Source organism: Mesitornis unicolor, unplaced genomic scaffold (genome assembly GCF_000695765.1).
Source record: "Mesitornis unicolor isolate BGI_N332 unplaced genomic scaffold, ASM69576v1 scaffold22104, whole genome shotgun sequence".
Lineage (NCBI taxonomy): Eukaryota > Metazoa > Chordata > Aves > Mesitornithiformes > Mesitornithidae > Mesitornis > Mesitornis unicolor.
The window spans coordinates 228,242-243,524 of record NW_010178576.1 but is presented as its reverse complement, the minus strand read 5'-3'; the positions used below and the strand labels follow the sequence as shown (position 1 = coordinate 243,524).

The 15,283-nt window shown below is 34.4% G+C and overlaps 1 protein-coding gene across 1 annotated transcript in view; it reads right to left on the bottom strand.

Annotated features, from left to right (window-relative positions):
- Positions 1-2,217: 2,217 nt before the first annotated feature.
- The window catches only part of LOC104539076 (kinesin-like protein KIF6), a gene marked incomplete at its 3' end in the record, with an annotated part of 45,383 nt that continues 32,317 nt past the window's right edge, over positions 2,218-15,283 (bottom strand). The window contains exons 7-8 of the mRNA XM_010182511.1: positions 6,970-7,176; positions 2,218-2,361 (exon numbers count right to left, since the gene is read on the bottom strand). Of these exons, the coding sequence (XP_010180813.1) occupies positions 2,218-2,361; positions 6,970-7,176 (351 nt within the window). The remainder of the gene's footprint in view (positions 2,362-6,969; positions 7,177-15,283) is intronic.

Sequence of the window (15,283 nt, the reverse complement as noted above, 5' to 3'; positions counted from 1 at the left end):
GTTCTGTGATTCTGTGATTCTGTGATGAAAGATACTAGTGTTTATTGCCAAAGACATAATATATACACACATAGAATCAAAGAGCAGTTTTCAGGGAAAGGAGGGCCTTGCAATTATGAGAGCTAGACCTAGTCTTAGCTGGAAACTCGGCCTCTGCTGTACAGTTCCCATGCTATGATGACCAACTAATATGATTTTAATTAAGTTCTATACATATATTAAGTACAATTACATGTACAGTACACATATATATACACATTTCCACCAGGCGTCTTTGCCCTGTTCAGTGTGAAGCACATGTTAAATTAATCAGTGGCTAATCAATTCAGTCTTCAATGTTGAATATATGAGTTTACGATCTATCTATACTCTGTCATCAAAATGGTAACCAAAGCTGACAGCTACTAATTTCCTAATCATTTTTTCTGCCATGCTTGTCATTACATTACCTGAGGGCTTCACAGAAAGTAATTCATTAACCTAGATATTGCTTTGCTGCAAGTAGGTGGAATGACTACATTTAACAGAAGGGAAATTGAAATCAAAAGTCTATTTAAAAAAAAAAATATTTGATTATTATATGATTTTTTGTTCAAAACAGCTTCCATTCAACTTCAGTTGCAGCTATAATAATTAGTATATTTACAATTCAGAATCAACATCTTCTTTCAAACACTCCACATAACTAGCACCACAAAAGTGATGTAGGTGCTGTGAGAATTTGTATACAAACTCTTCAGTAGAAGTAGGACTATAGTCTAGTTCTCTAGTATAATATTCTATTCGACCTCTTCATAAGAGTGCCCTTTCTCACTCTGAATTCTCTGCTTCACTGCTTTCATTGCAAAGGACAAAGAAAGTTGCTGTTATTACACAATTTCAGTTCACACTGGGGGGCAATTCTGTCTTATGCTTCCTTTGTGAATGAAATGTATATCCAATGGAAACAAAAAACCCAAATGAAAAAGAACAACCAAAAAACAAAGAAGCAAACCAAACATAACTGTGCATAATGGCTCACAGAATTCCAAATTAAAATCATGCAGCTATCCCAATTCTGACATTTCCTAATGTTTCATAATGGAGATAACATCTATCCTAATGCACATATCAGTTTCTGGGGAGCAGGCTAGGGACTTTTTAATTTATTTTTGGAGAATTTGGTCTGTTGTGTAGATGGCATATGTTTGAACAAGAAAAGAAAACTGTCAGTAGCCTGTTCAGGATACTTGGGCTAAATTGTCCCAACACAGAAACTCAGATTGCAACGTGAGACACATACACCTGATGAACTGATATACGAAAGGCTGCCTATCCCACATGGCTGAAAAAAAATTAACAAATTTATACAATTGCATTTGTAACCAGACATCATGCTTGCATAATTACATGTTTGCAGATCTGAACAATCTGTTTTTATTTAACAGCAAAGCCCATTTTCTAAAGAAAAAAGAGTCTTAACTAGATGAAGTACAGTTTTCGTATAATGCTTTCCACTGTATTTCAGAAAACAGGCTTACTAGTTGTTTTTTTTCTTTCTTTATTTGTATTAGAACACTTTGATATTATGGAAAATCAGGAAATAAATAGATGAAAAATTGTTTTGAGCAAGGTTCTATGTATTCACATAGTAACATATTTTGGTAACCAAAGAGAAGAAAACTTCACTATGTATAATTCCAGTGCAAGAAATTGGTGAAGGGAGATAAAAACATTCCAAAAATCTCAAATCACTTCTCCCAATTTCCTCTCCTCCAACAGTGACCTCTCCAGTTGTCTACTGTACTCAACGAAATCTCGACTCCAAAGAAGTCTACAGAAATTCTGTGAAGACTTTCAGTGTAATCCATCATCTACTTATAGATCTTACCAATATGTCCCATGAAAAATTCCTTGGAAATGCCTTTCATAGCTCAACAACATATTAATCAGAAAACAGCAAATTTAAAAAAAAAAAAGTTCATTACTAGGTGCAAGTTGTTTCCCAACTGCTCCTTGACTTGAGATTACTCAGAAAGAAGTACATTTCATAAAGGATTTGTCTACATCATACTGCAGTTTCCACTGATAAAAATATCTTCTGAGAACAAGATATTTTTTGTAAGGATAAGAATAAAAGCAAGCACACTTGAATTGCAAATTGTGATAAAAGTCAAAAGGGCAGGATTTTTAAAGAAGTGAAAACATTTTTGTTGAAAACAGATGGAAATAACATACATCTATGTTTCTTTTGTCTATAGAGAGCGTTGCTATCATGGTAGTCATGCAGTTTCCTCCCAGGCTGTCTCTTAGCACTGAAGTCATCATAGAGTTTCGGTAAGGAATGTGGGACCTGTTTTTCTCTGCAAGGGCAATTATTACCTGAAACAATAGTAAGAAAGGAAAAGACATTTAACTTTATATGTTTATTAATGATTAACAAAGAAAGAGAACAAAACAATCTGCTTGGAAACCTAAACGTGTGATACAGCAAAACTCTGCTCATACACCCAGTTAGCTGCAAACCCACTGATTTTATTGAAATAATTTCAACTTAAATTTCAGCATGTTTATATGACTTTGTAGGACCTGGACCTGAAACACCAAATAAATGTCTCATACTTTAGCTTTGCAGCCTCTCAGCAACACAGAAACTGAACACAATAAACTAAAAACCACAGCCATTTCTAAGACACAAGAACTTACTGAAAATCTTCCTCATATTTTTTTCTATCATAATAATAAAGCATGGATAGTATTCAAGTAAAAAATTCCTTAATATTTGCTAAGGCATGCTTTTAAAATTACACCTTCTTAAAGCACATTGTTCTTAGAGGGGTCAATAGATTTATTTCTGAGAAAATGTCTTGAAAAGTAAAACATAAATAAAAGGGTGCATGATTACAGCGTACTACTGGAAAGAAATAATTTAGTTTAGAATATATGTGCATATAGAATATATATGTATATAGGAAATGGTACACCTGCTATTCTCAGTTTCTCTTCCCAGCTGCTTATATTATAGGACTTTATTATTATTAAATAAAAAGATTACCCCATGATTTGTTGTGATAGAAAAGATTTGAACTGTTAACTGGACAAGAACTGTACTGAACAAATGGTAGCTACATGAGTTGCGCAAGCTATCCTAAATGCTTAGGAGCTGTTTTTCCTTTAATAAATGTTACACACCAGCATATATTTTGCTCATGCTGCACTTACTAAAGAAAATTGTTATTTTAGAAAAATTTGCAGCAACTTTTTTGTTGGCAATAGTTTTTCTTAATAGTCCTTAGAAAGTTAAAATATCAATCTTACACTAGCAGGCCTGAGAGTGACAAATGCATAATATAAAAATCACTATCTTTAAAGGGATCTGGAAATTCATTCCTGTATCAAGGTTTTCAAATTCTGTATATTACAACTTGTTAAATGGAAACATGTTATACCTCAGTTTCTGATATTGCATAGAAATCTCATAGTAGTCTAACATATACGTTAATAAGCAGACACCCAGACTCTGCCACACAGAGACTATAACCTGAATATACAAGATTTGAAAAGAGCCTGAGGGAAGATATGTTATTTCCATTAGAAATGGGAACTGTGTTACAGAGAAGTTCATTTCTTTCTGAAGTTCATGCAGGAAGTCTGCAGCCCAGGTAGAATTTGAACCCTCATACACTGGCACTGAAAAGCTGTGACCAGCTCTCATGATGTACTGTTCTGTGACAGAGTCACATTAACACAGATGATGATGATTTTAAGTTCCTTTAGTAAAACCTCACCTAAATCACTAAATCAATCTTGATATCCAATCAAGGAATCTTGAAAGAACTAAGAGAAATCTGAAAGACAGCAAAACGGTGTTCTTTCACAAAATGACAGAGATCACCTGTATAGGATCTGAACCTGAATTTTCTAATGGCCAATCAAGTGTGATAACTAGAAAACTGTATAATTTCCACATTATCAAAAAGAAGGTATTATTATGCTTTTGATATCAAAAAGTTTGTTTGTTTTGTTTTTTAAATACTGGTAGGTCTAAGCTTAAAAGGCCTTAATAATGTTAACTAGGACTGCATTATGCTGATTTAAATCAACACAATTTAAGGCAGAAAGTTTCATTTTGAGTGGTAAAAAAAAGAAACAAAACAGTTTAAGACATAATGAATTTTTTTAAATGTGGAAGCTGTCAGAAATATTGTCATTTTTTGTACAATCACATCCTATATAAAATATAATAGCATATAACAGGTACAATCACTCAGAAATAACTTCACCAAAACATTTGGAAATATTGTTAAACATAAAGGCTTGAGACTCACAAGTGGTTATGATATGATCTGAAGTGTGCACAAGAGTCCCTGTTCCTCTCCACATCCTTTGTGCAAGCAGTAACTTCACATAGGCAATAGATCTGCACCAGTACCTCATGCCAACAGGGAGCCCAGGACATGTTCTCAGTGTCTCCTCAGGAGATGAGGATTTTGAGCTCCATCACCTGCAGATGCAGAGCTATCAGATATATCTATATCTTGCTGTTTAGTCTACCAGATGCTCTGAAGCTATATGCCAGCTCCAGAGGTCTCCTTTTTTCCTGCTGTCTGTCCACAGTCACAAGACCTCTGACAGTGCCTTTGATGCATCTGTAGAATCCTTCCAGATTCCTACCTGACCCCCCTCATTCTCCAGTTAAGTTAAGTTATAATTCAAGAACATGCTACTACATCTTAAAGACAACAAACGTTACCCAGATACGGTAGTAGAGACTTTTATGAGCACCTATGTATCAAATTGCCACGGACAATGAGACTGAGTTGTCCCTACTGCCATTGTAGTTCAACTGCATGACACTATCTCACCATACTTTTGCTCTGGATTTGGATAAAAAGTGCAGATGATTTTTTTTTTTTAAGATTTCTTAGCGCCTTGTGGATATTTAATGAGTAAACCAAGTGTGCTAACACAGAACTGTGTTCCCACTGTCATCCTGACACCAATAATTTTACATGACTATCTTATTATGCAAGTTGTTTAGAAATAGCATAACCCAATACTAACACATTAGTAGACAATTGAATAGTTGAGTATGTAAATAAATTGATTTTGAGGAAGGCTTGTACTTTAACATTAGTCACTGAAAGGTCAAGTTTGAATGGGCCAATCCCCACTAAATAGAAAGACATTTTTTTACTGTGTTCATTGGTCTTCCATTCCATATTAGAAAACATTTTTATTAATGATATGCAATCCTAGACAGAACCCAACACACTTATTTCCAACTGTATTTATTTTGAACTAAGAGATAAAAGTTGCATGAAAAAAATATTAATATTTTACATTCCTACAGCACTTCAAATCTGAATATCTCAAGGCACACTACACTGATTATTAAATTCAATCTCATAGAAACTCATGAAATGATGCATTACAAATACATAAAAATCATTCAGTAAATAAGAAGGATCCTGAGCAGAGTTTGTCTTATTCTGAAGAGGTCTATTTTAGAGTCACTTACCCTTATCACTTCTCATGAGTACAACTGAAATACAGACATTTTACTTCAAGGTAAAATTCAAACAATAGTATGAAAAAAATTCAGTATAATAGCAAATGACTGACTGCCACCTGCTGTGCCTAAACTTCTTTTGACAGATGAAATATACTTGATTAAAGGAAATCTAAGACGTTTGTTCTTGTTACAAGAAAAACACACAAAAAACCCAAAAAACCCTTCTTCTCAGTATGCAGAGCCATCAGTTATATTTCCTAATCTTAATTTTAAAGAATTTTCACATATAAAAACCCTCAAAATTTTCTGTTTTGATGGATTCCCTCAACTGTAATTTTTTCTAAATAACACATACTGGAGTATAAATTAAAAGGAATAAATCTGAATTTCAGAGTTTAACCTTTTTTTTTCTTTCTCCTCTCCACCATTACTCCCACTAAATGACAGCCTCACAGACCTGCTGTTGCCATATATAAAGGTTTTCAAAGAAGTCTTAGGAAAAAAATACTGTATTCTCCAGCAGAACTCAAAACCCCCAGCAAATTTCTGGCAACAGGAACCGGGTTTACTATATTGTGAAAACAATATTATCTATTCAAATTTAGAAAGAACTTCTTTTCTCTTACAGGTGTGAGGTCTGAAACCCACATTTGAAAACCTTCAATGATTGCAACTTCATAGCACAGCATCCACAGAATAGATTTCATTGATTGCCAAGTGTTTCTAACCCTTACTTGGAGTCTTACAGAATTTGAACAGAAAGCATCACAGCAGATCAGGGAGACATACAGGTAACATGCAGTAAGTGTTTATAAATAAGCATAAACATCTTTTAGCAATGCTACAAATACAGAGTCTGGAATACAGACAATGCCTATAAACTTGGTCGAAAGAAAAGAAGACATATTCGAAAAGAAGGTATTAGTGAGAATGAACAGCCTTTGTCATCACAGTTCTCACATTCACAGAAATTATGAGGCATCTTATTTTTTCTAGTTCTGAAAGGAAAATTACTATATCAGATCTGTGAAGGGGAAATAATACAAAATCCGTAATAATAATAATAATGTAAAAATAAAAAAATCCCACCCTGTTATCCAAATCTTTCTACTAGAATGCTTCATCTTCAATATTTCCATTCACCATCACTACTTTACTTTTTCGCTATTTGCCTTTTCCAAAGAGGAAAAATAAGAAGCAACAGTGCAAAGTGGGTAGGGATTTTGGTGTACCTTAAATCAACAAGCTAAACCTTTTTCATTAAAAACAGCTGAATGACAAAAGTTTGTGGAGATTTATTATACTGCAAATGAGTCCTACTGGTATAACCAATTATGGTAGTTTCTCCAGAAATACACTAACAAAGGTAAATCCTGTCTCAGAGAGATCAGATTCACATTAGGACAGGAATAAAACAACACATTGCTAAACGAGAATGCAGTAAGAAGAAACATTTCACAGTATTCTAATTTTACCTGTTCCAAATAATGTAATGACAGGTTGATATATTTTGCTTCTGTCAGTAAGTGACCTCCAACTCCAGTCTTTGCAACACACTCTGATCCAGCAAGGTCTACCAAGTGTAACTTGGAGCATCGAACAGTTGCAGATCCAGGTTCCTTGCTGGAGATGTGAATAGTGAAAATGCAGTGAGATCGGCTTGAGGCTTGATTCATTGGTGTCTACAATGAAAAGGAAGAAAGAGTTCACAATGCCCATTTAATAAATAAATTTAGCTTTTCATAGTTCAAAAATCTCGAAAGTTAAATCACCTATCCAATTTTTTTACATACTACACTTTTTATAAATATGCAAGCAGAACCCAAAAGCTTTTACCTGGCAATCACATTCTGGCCAAATACTTTGATAATTTTCATCTGGACAAATTCCACTGCAAGCAAGCAAGCAACTATCCTTGTTCCAAGATACCTTCACAGTAAGCACATCAGCAAAGCAGCTGGCCTTACTGAGCAGCTGAGGAATACTGCTAGAAAAGGGCACCTTGATCAGAGGGAAATATACTAATTGCTGATCTCCAAGAGTTTACCACGTTCCCCATTAGTAAGCCCATTTTTAAGTTTTTTTGGGTTTTGTTTTTTTTGGTTGGTTGTTTTGGGTTTTTTTCGGCTAGCTAGATACCAGTGTAACTAAGACTATAACTTTCTATGAGGCTTTAGACTTACAGTTTTATTACTTTTATGAAAAAATTGAACTTGACAAAATCAGCATCGGAATTATACGTGGCAGGACAGAGTTCTCATAAAAGGTTTAGCTTTAAATATATTTATTTGAAATAGCTACTGCCATACTTCCTTAATTAGACACATGGAATTTCTTGATCAATTTTTAGAGACGTTCAGATTTAGTATGACTTTAGTGGTGTTCCAAATATATTTGAAATGCAGAACAGAAATGCAGAACAGAAAACCATATGCCACCTTTCTTTTCTTAAACAACATATAAAAAACCCTTTACTCATCTAAAGCCCCTTTCATTTAGTTTTATCAAGCTCTCCAGGGACAATTAAACCTGAAAGAATTCCTTATTATCCTTATTTTATGAATGGCTAAAGCTTTAGAATATATACAGAGATTAGAAGTTTACCATACAAATAGTATTTTTACTTATAAACTATTACAAGTTTGTTGTTGGGGCAGATAAGGCAGTGAAATAAATAAATAAATAAATACTACTGAGTTAGCAACTGAATCTATACCTACTAACAGCTGATTAAAAAAGAAGATTAAAAAAATTCTGGTTAAATTGTATACATTAATCTCTTTTATACTTTATTACCCTGTTATTCTAGATTAAGTATTTATCTAGGCATACCCTGTGATTCAGACTACATATACAAACATATTGCTTTTTTTCCTCCATAGCCTGCTTTGGTATGAAACGTTCTAGATGTTAAAATAGCTGCCCATTGCAGGTGTTGAAGATGTTGTCTTGTTAATCCAGAAAGGACAGCTCTCAACAGAAAGACTGCAAGCTCAGTATTCTTTTACCAGCAATAATACAAACAGCTATACTTTTTGGTTGAATTGTTTCCTCTTCCATTTCCCAACTTTTTTTTCCCCAGCCTTAATAGTGCCAGCACAACTGGACTGTTTTTGGGAACTGATCCAGCTCAAAAAAAACCCAACAAACCTCTAAAGAAAAAAAAGTCTGCAAACCATAGAAATTTAAAATGGACCAGTTTCTCAATTCAGTCAGCTGTAGAAAGCAGTTCTGCTAGAATAACTGAAAATGGCAGCATACAGCATGTGAACTAGTTGCTGGTGTGCAGAAATAGCATACTCTTGTAGGTGTTGGTAAAAATTCTGTAATGAAATTAAAGCCTTAGCACTATTTTATTTTGGGCTGCTTTACCTAATAAAGCCAAGCTCAGGGGGAGAGGGAGAAGCTAATTTTGATCATTTATTTTATACAGACGAGGACTTTTGGCATAACATAGGCAATCCACTGCTTGACTGCCTGGTTTCTAAGGATCATTCAGAGCATCAGAGTGCAGTCACATGCTATGCTATCTACAGAGGTGAAGCTCAACAAATGAAGGGGCAGTGACTTGTAGCATGGCAATGAAAAGAAACAGGCTCAGGGAAAGGTATAGGCCTGCCAAGCTTTGAAAAGCAAGAAATACTCACAAACATATTTAAAATGCAGTTATACTAAGAAAAAGTTGTAAGTTGCTAAAATGTACTTTTTTCAGCAATTCTGACTCCATGAATAACCAGAGCCAGCTTCACTTCTTTTACTAGGAGAGCTAGGATTTTACTATTTGCAGCTCTGTGAAGCAGGACTGGATATTTTATTTTTCCAGCTCAAAATTCACAACAGAGTTAATATTTAAGGACATTCTCAACAGAATTGATATCTAAGGACATTTTGAACTACAGTGATGGCATTGGTCACACTACACTGCAGACAAGTCTAAGCCAGATCGAGTATTAATTCAGGTCTAGCTATGAAAGCACAAAGTAAAGGTTGTATGAAAGAAGCAGAAGAAATCAGCACACTGAAGAATAAATATTTCTAAGCAAACTTGAGTTTCGTTATGCAGCAAAACTTCATGTATTTCAAAATGTGCTTTTAGTCACACCTGTTTAACCCCAACAGAGGCAATAAAATACTAAAGCATAAAAGAAAATAATTTTAGGGGTCTGAGTTCCAAAGCTCAGGGGAATATTTGGCCTATTAGGTCTCTATCATCTATAGCAATACCTTAGCCACAACTCATTTTTCCATGTTCCAAGCAGACTCTGCCGGACTGGTCACTAGAAAATCCATTGCTTTTCTCTCCACAACTTATTTTTTCATGTAAAATGAGCAAAGCTGATTTGCAAGTCATTGGCTAAAATCCTAAACTGTTATTTTTATGAAGTCTTTCTTCCGAGTAGAACCATCTTTTAATTAATACACCAATACTCCTTTTTGCAACATGATTCTATCTTCACTTTGTGCTTCCCACATATTGAAAGCTTTATTACGACTTTTGCAGGAAGTGTGAGGCCATAAAAATTTTAACTGCTAAATGGGATGTGATTGTGAAATGTTAATTGCAGTCATAATCCCCCACACTTTGCTACTTTTACCACACAAGTAGATACAAAGTAAACAGCAACAGACATGGCAACTTGTCACCACCTTCAGTTAAAAAAATAACCTTTTACTTTTCCTTTTTTTTTTGCTATCTTACAGATGCAAATTCGGAGTATCATCATCCAGCTGTTCAGAAAGTTTGTAAACTGAAAACAAACAAAATTTTCTGGACAGTGTCTCAGAGCTTACTAAAAGGTTCCTTCAGTGGCTTTCAGAGTGCATTTTGGCCTTGTTAGCAGTATTCAAACCATATGTATATGAAATCATCCTCACGCTAATTTGATGTGATGAAGGAAAAAAAGAGGGGAGTGGTCAGGCTCTCAGCAGATGGTTGCTATTGTGAAGGTTATATTTAGAACAACTGATGAGCTGCAGTTACTTACGAAGAAATAATATTTTCCAGGAATTCTGTGACATCATAAACCACATAAGCAGACTTCAGATGCTTTGTGATATCACATGAACACTACAAAGGAATTAATGCCAGGTCATACGTTGCTGCTCATTTGTGGCATGGTAAAAGAGGAATTCAATAACATATCTTACAAGATCACACTTTGGTAAAACATCAGTGTTTCGTTTGATGTTGGAAAATATATACAAGAGATATTTCAAGCCATACAGTCCAGTCAGGGCGGTTGGACTGGATGATCTTTCGAGGTCCCTTCCAATTCCTAACACTCAGTGATTCTGTGTGATTCTGTGACCAGGATATACTTGTGTTTGCTGAAATTAACTAAACTGTATAGAAGCTTTGTGACTTAAACCATGACATCTATTCACAGAACAGTTGCAAGAAGGTGTTTTCTAGTTAAATGAGAGTCTGCAGCACAGTCATATTGACAGAAATATCTGAATCTGATTCTTCTTGCAAGGAATACAAGTTCGTGAAAGGTACAAAAACTTGCTGAAGCATAAATTATCCATCTTAATCTAATTGTTAAGTATCTTAAAGTAACAGAACACTGCAGGAGTTCTTCCCTATACAAGAATTTTTGTATCTCCCAAATCCTTTATCTGTTGTAGCTGCTGTTATAAATCTTTTCACTAAGAATAGCCAGAAACAGGACACTACCTGTCTAAGCAAAGTTCCTAATAATTGAGGACCTAAAGAGAAAGTTTCTTAAATAAAGAGAAAAACATGTGAAAAGTTGTTTGAAAATCAACATTAGACCACAGAAGCTGCTACTATCTGGAAGAATAATGTGTTGATTATGGCTGCCAAGCACACTCAGAGAAAATACGGAAAAGAGTTCAGCACAGCTGGAACAAAAAGATTTCACAGGTGATAAATGCACTCATTCAGCCCATATTGCAGACCACCTCCACTCAGCAGTTTATGTAGTCCCAGTACTTAGACATCAGAAGAACATGATTTTCCTGTATGAGTGAAGTAGCATGTAGCCAAGGCATAAATGAGAAAAGGCCAATTCTGAATGTTCCTATTTTTTTTGAGAGAATGTCTCAGTGAAAAGGTACAAAATTTTGTTTTAAGGTCTCCTTTTCCTCTTATGTTTTTCTTTTTATACTTTTGAGCTTTTTGAAGAATGTCAGGGGAAAAGAAAAAAGCACTGATAGGATCCAAGACAGGTATCAGATTAATTTTATCCAGTCTCAAGCTACAGATGGACACCTGTAGGAAGAAGTTCTGAGAGCTTTAGGCATTTCGCAGTTCAGATGGTAAGAAAAAAGTCGTTATGTCCTACAAGACTGAGAACAAAGCAATTCAACACAGTTTGTTTCTCTGGTTAAAATTCATCGTTAGCCTATTCCAGTGTTTTCACATTATTGGTTTATAGCACAGAACATCCTAAATCTACGCAAGGCTGAAAGACCAGAAATTCTTTGTTGAATTATACACTGCCTTTTATCCATACAAGTCCCAAAGCACGTTAAGGACTATTCAAAGTAGTATGTAAGACCATTGAGTGTTTTACCACACATGGAAATGAAAGCACCTGTGCTGAAATGATGATGCCATTTAGTGTTAATAATACCATAGAATAGGTTTGTCAGAGTGGAAATAAATAAACAGTTGACACTAATGAGGAATATAGGAAACCATAAAGTTGCAATGAATCCTGGAATGTAGCTCTAACATGGATAACATGCCTTCTTGGCAAAAGTGTCACCTAATCTCATAAATTCACACATTCAAATCCTATTTTTCATATTTCATCCAAGAAAAAAAAGCAGTCAAACACTACCACTAGTTTTCTAAATATATTCAAGAGAATACTTATGAACAATAAAAATAAATGCAAAGGGATTGAGTTCAAATAAGAGGTCGCAAGTCAGTCCTCACAACTATCTTTAAATGTTTAAAATTTTCATTCTTTCTTGGAATAAACATATATAAACATTGCCAAAAGCTTGTCCCATGTGTACTTCAAACATTTCAAGTGATGGAACAAATACTGCATAGTATGACTCCCAAGTTTAAATAATGGAACATTATAGGTATAAAACCATGCACTAAAACTTTCCTTCCTCATTAAAAAGAAATAATTTTCCATTAGGGGAAAAACAAATGCTAAATCTACATGCAACTGCAGTGTTCAGACATATCAATCTTACAAAAAATTTTACAGCTTTGAAATTGATGCATGCCCTCGGGAGGCTACTGGGTCCACCTTACACTGATAATTTAAGAAAATTCTTAAAAAGTAATAATAATTCTCTAAATCATAGAGGTTCAGGCATATTAATGCAAAGGACAGTGACCACAAGAGATTCCCATCAAAAGAATTTAGAAAAGACCACTTTGGCTTAAAACATATTAATAGTATACCTACTAGAATAAAATGGTTTGTGAACGCTACCTAAATGACCAAACACTTATTATTGTATATGAGCTTTTTTTAGATGCTGCTGCTACCACTTGTGTCATATGTGCAAATAAGATTTTGGAATCCTTTGCTTGCATGTATTTGAGACATGTAAATAATAAAGTTGGCTTAAAAAATTAAAATATAAAAAATAATTTCATATTTTTGTTGCCGAGATTCTTATGCATTCAAATATAACAAGAAACTGTGTTTTATGGGAAAAACAGACAAATAAACAAAACTATAGCCCTTACAGTTGGAAGAGGTTCCAACAAAAGAATCAGCTTTTAGGTTTTTCTTCCTCTGCCCATTTCTCTCCGGCAAAATATAAAAGACAAAAAATTCCTATTTGGATTTTTACATTATGAAATGTTTGTGCACAGATATCTCCCATCTCGCCATTTCTACAACTTGTAGAAAAAACTATGCATGTCAAATCTAGAGCAAAGGATTGGTCCTATACCAACCTATAAACCAATACTGCTCAAATTAGTTTAGCTTCCTCTTTTTGCCTCCTCACAAGCTATAAAATGATGTGTGGGAAAGAAGTATTTGGTTATAAATGTCCCCTTAGGTTCTGACATTTAATAAATGACTGAATGTAGCCTACAGAACACTTTTAATATTATGATCAGTTTCTTTTTACCACAGTCAGTGGTGACCGCAAAATATAGCCCTTGAATCACAAGTTAGACTCTACTAGCAGAGGCATGGCAGAAATTAAAGTGTCATTTTTATTTTCAAAATGGTCCTGCAACTCTTCAAATAAGAGCTATCTCGGGGTAAAGCATCAGACTGCAATTTTAGAGGCTGCAGTTCTGCCACAGTTTTCACGTGTGATCTGTGACAGTCATCTTAGTTTTTCCGTAGTAAAACTCCTCATCATTAAAAAAGATGAATTAAGCATTTGTTTTACTTTCTTTTCTACTTAGGTTTATTCATCTTGTGTCTTTTAAAGTTTACTTAAATAGGGTCCTAATCTTTTTTAAGGTCAAGGTCAAGAAGTGTTATAATTCAATTAGGGCTTAAAAATATGTATCTCTGGAGAAGTTCTGGTTGAAGCCATAAGTCCTCTTCCCTAAACCTCTACATTAATCCCTCATTTCTGCAAACACCATTTTCTCATTTTACTGAGTCATCATATAGAGTACCAAAGTAATCTAAAGCCAAAAATGCCAAATGATGAGTGATAAATTCTGTACTGCTGAAAAGGAAGCAGCACTCAGTAAGCTCAGTGAACTTTACTGCAACATACCTGCTGTATTGCAAACGAACACCATATGAGATAACTACATAAGTAAAACTTCTACAATTAAATGCACCTCATTTGAAGTTTTTGGAATCATATCAGCATTCAGACTAAGCAAAGTAAATATTGCTGCAATAGGTGGCAGCTATTGCAAGCAAGTATTCTTTGCATTTATTTCTTTTAAGAGAAAAAAAATAACCTAAAGGAGATTTTTTTTCATACAACACAATTAAGTAATGGAACTTTGTGTCACACAAGTTTTATGATAAAATTTACTGAGGTTAAAAAAACCATCTGGGTAAATTCATATGAAGAAAAAATACAGCAAGAGTTAATAGCTCAAACACAAACTAATGAAGAGTAGGATTTTTTTTAAGTATCATTATTTATTTGGTTTATCTTTTATTCATTTCTATGTATTTGCTATTGGTTATTGTTCATAATAGGAAACTGAAGCAGACATGTCTTTGGTCAGACTCATTAAGAATATTCTTTTAGTTTTACTGAGCATTCCTTCATCCTGACCTTTAATGACCTATCATCTTCATTAGTCCTGCTATTTGGTCATGAATTCCAGTGTTTGGGATATATTTTCTTTTTAGGCAATGTTTTCCAAATATGTAACACAACTGTCCTTTAAAATTGCTGGTTTACAAGCCTGTCAGCCAGAAGTACATAATTCTTTAAATATTTTGTCTTATTTTCATACACAGCTCCTCTAAACTGAACAGAGATTTCTTGTAGATCTTCCTTCATGCAATTAACTTTCTTTTTATCTTTTCATTACCGATTATCATGAATGCTTTTCAGGCTTCCAGACTCAATGTCATTTTCTTGTCTCCTCTATTACACTTTTCAAAATTCCTCTCCTTTAAATAGTATCTTTTTTTTCCATTTCAATATCATCAAACAGTTCTTTGCCTCAACATCTGTATTTACTAACAGCCCTTAAGTAAAGCTTGATTATGTCTTGCCTTAAGGTCTTTCTGCCTCTCAAAATGTCACTGCTGAAATAGCCTCCCCTAAGAAAGAACGAACAAATCTCTTTTGCCTATTTACATTTTGTAATCAAACACTTCTTCCCCTGTGCCCAGGTGCACATGGTCAGCC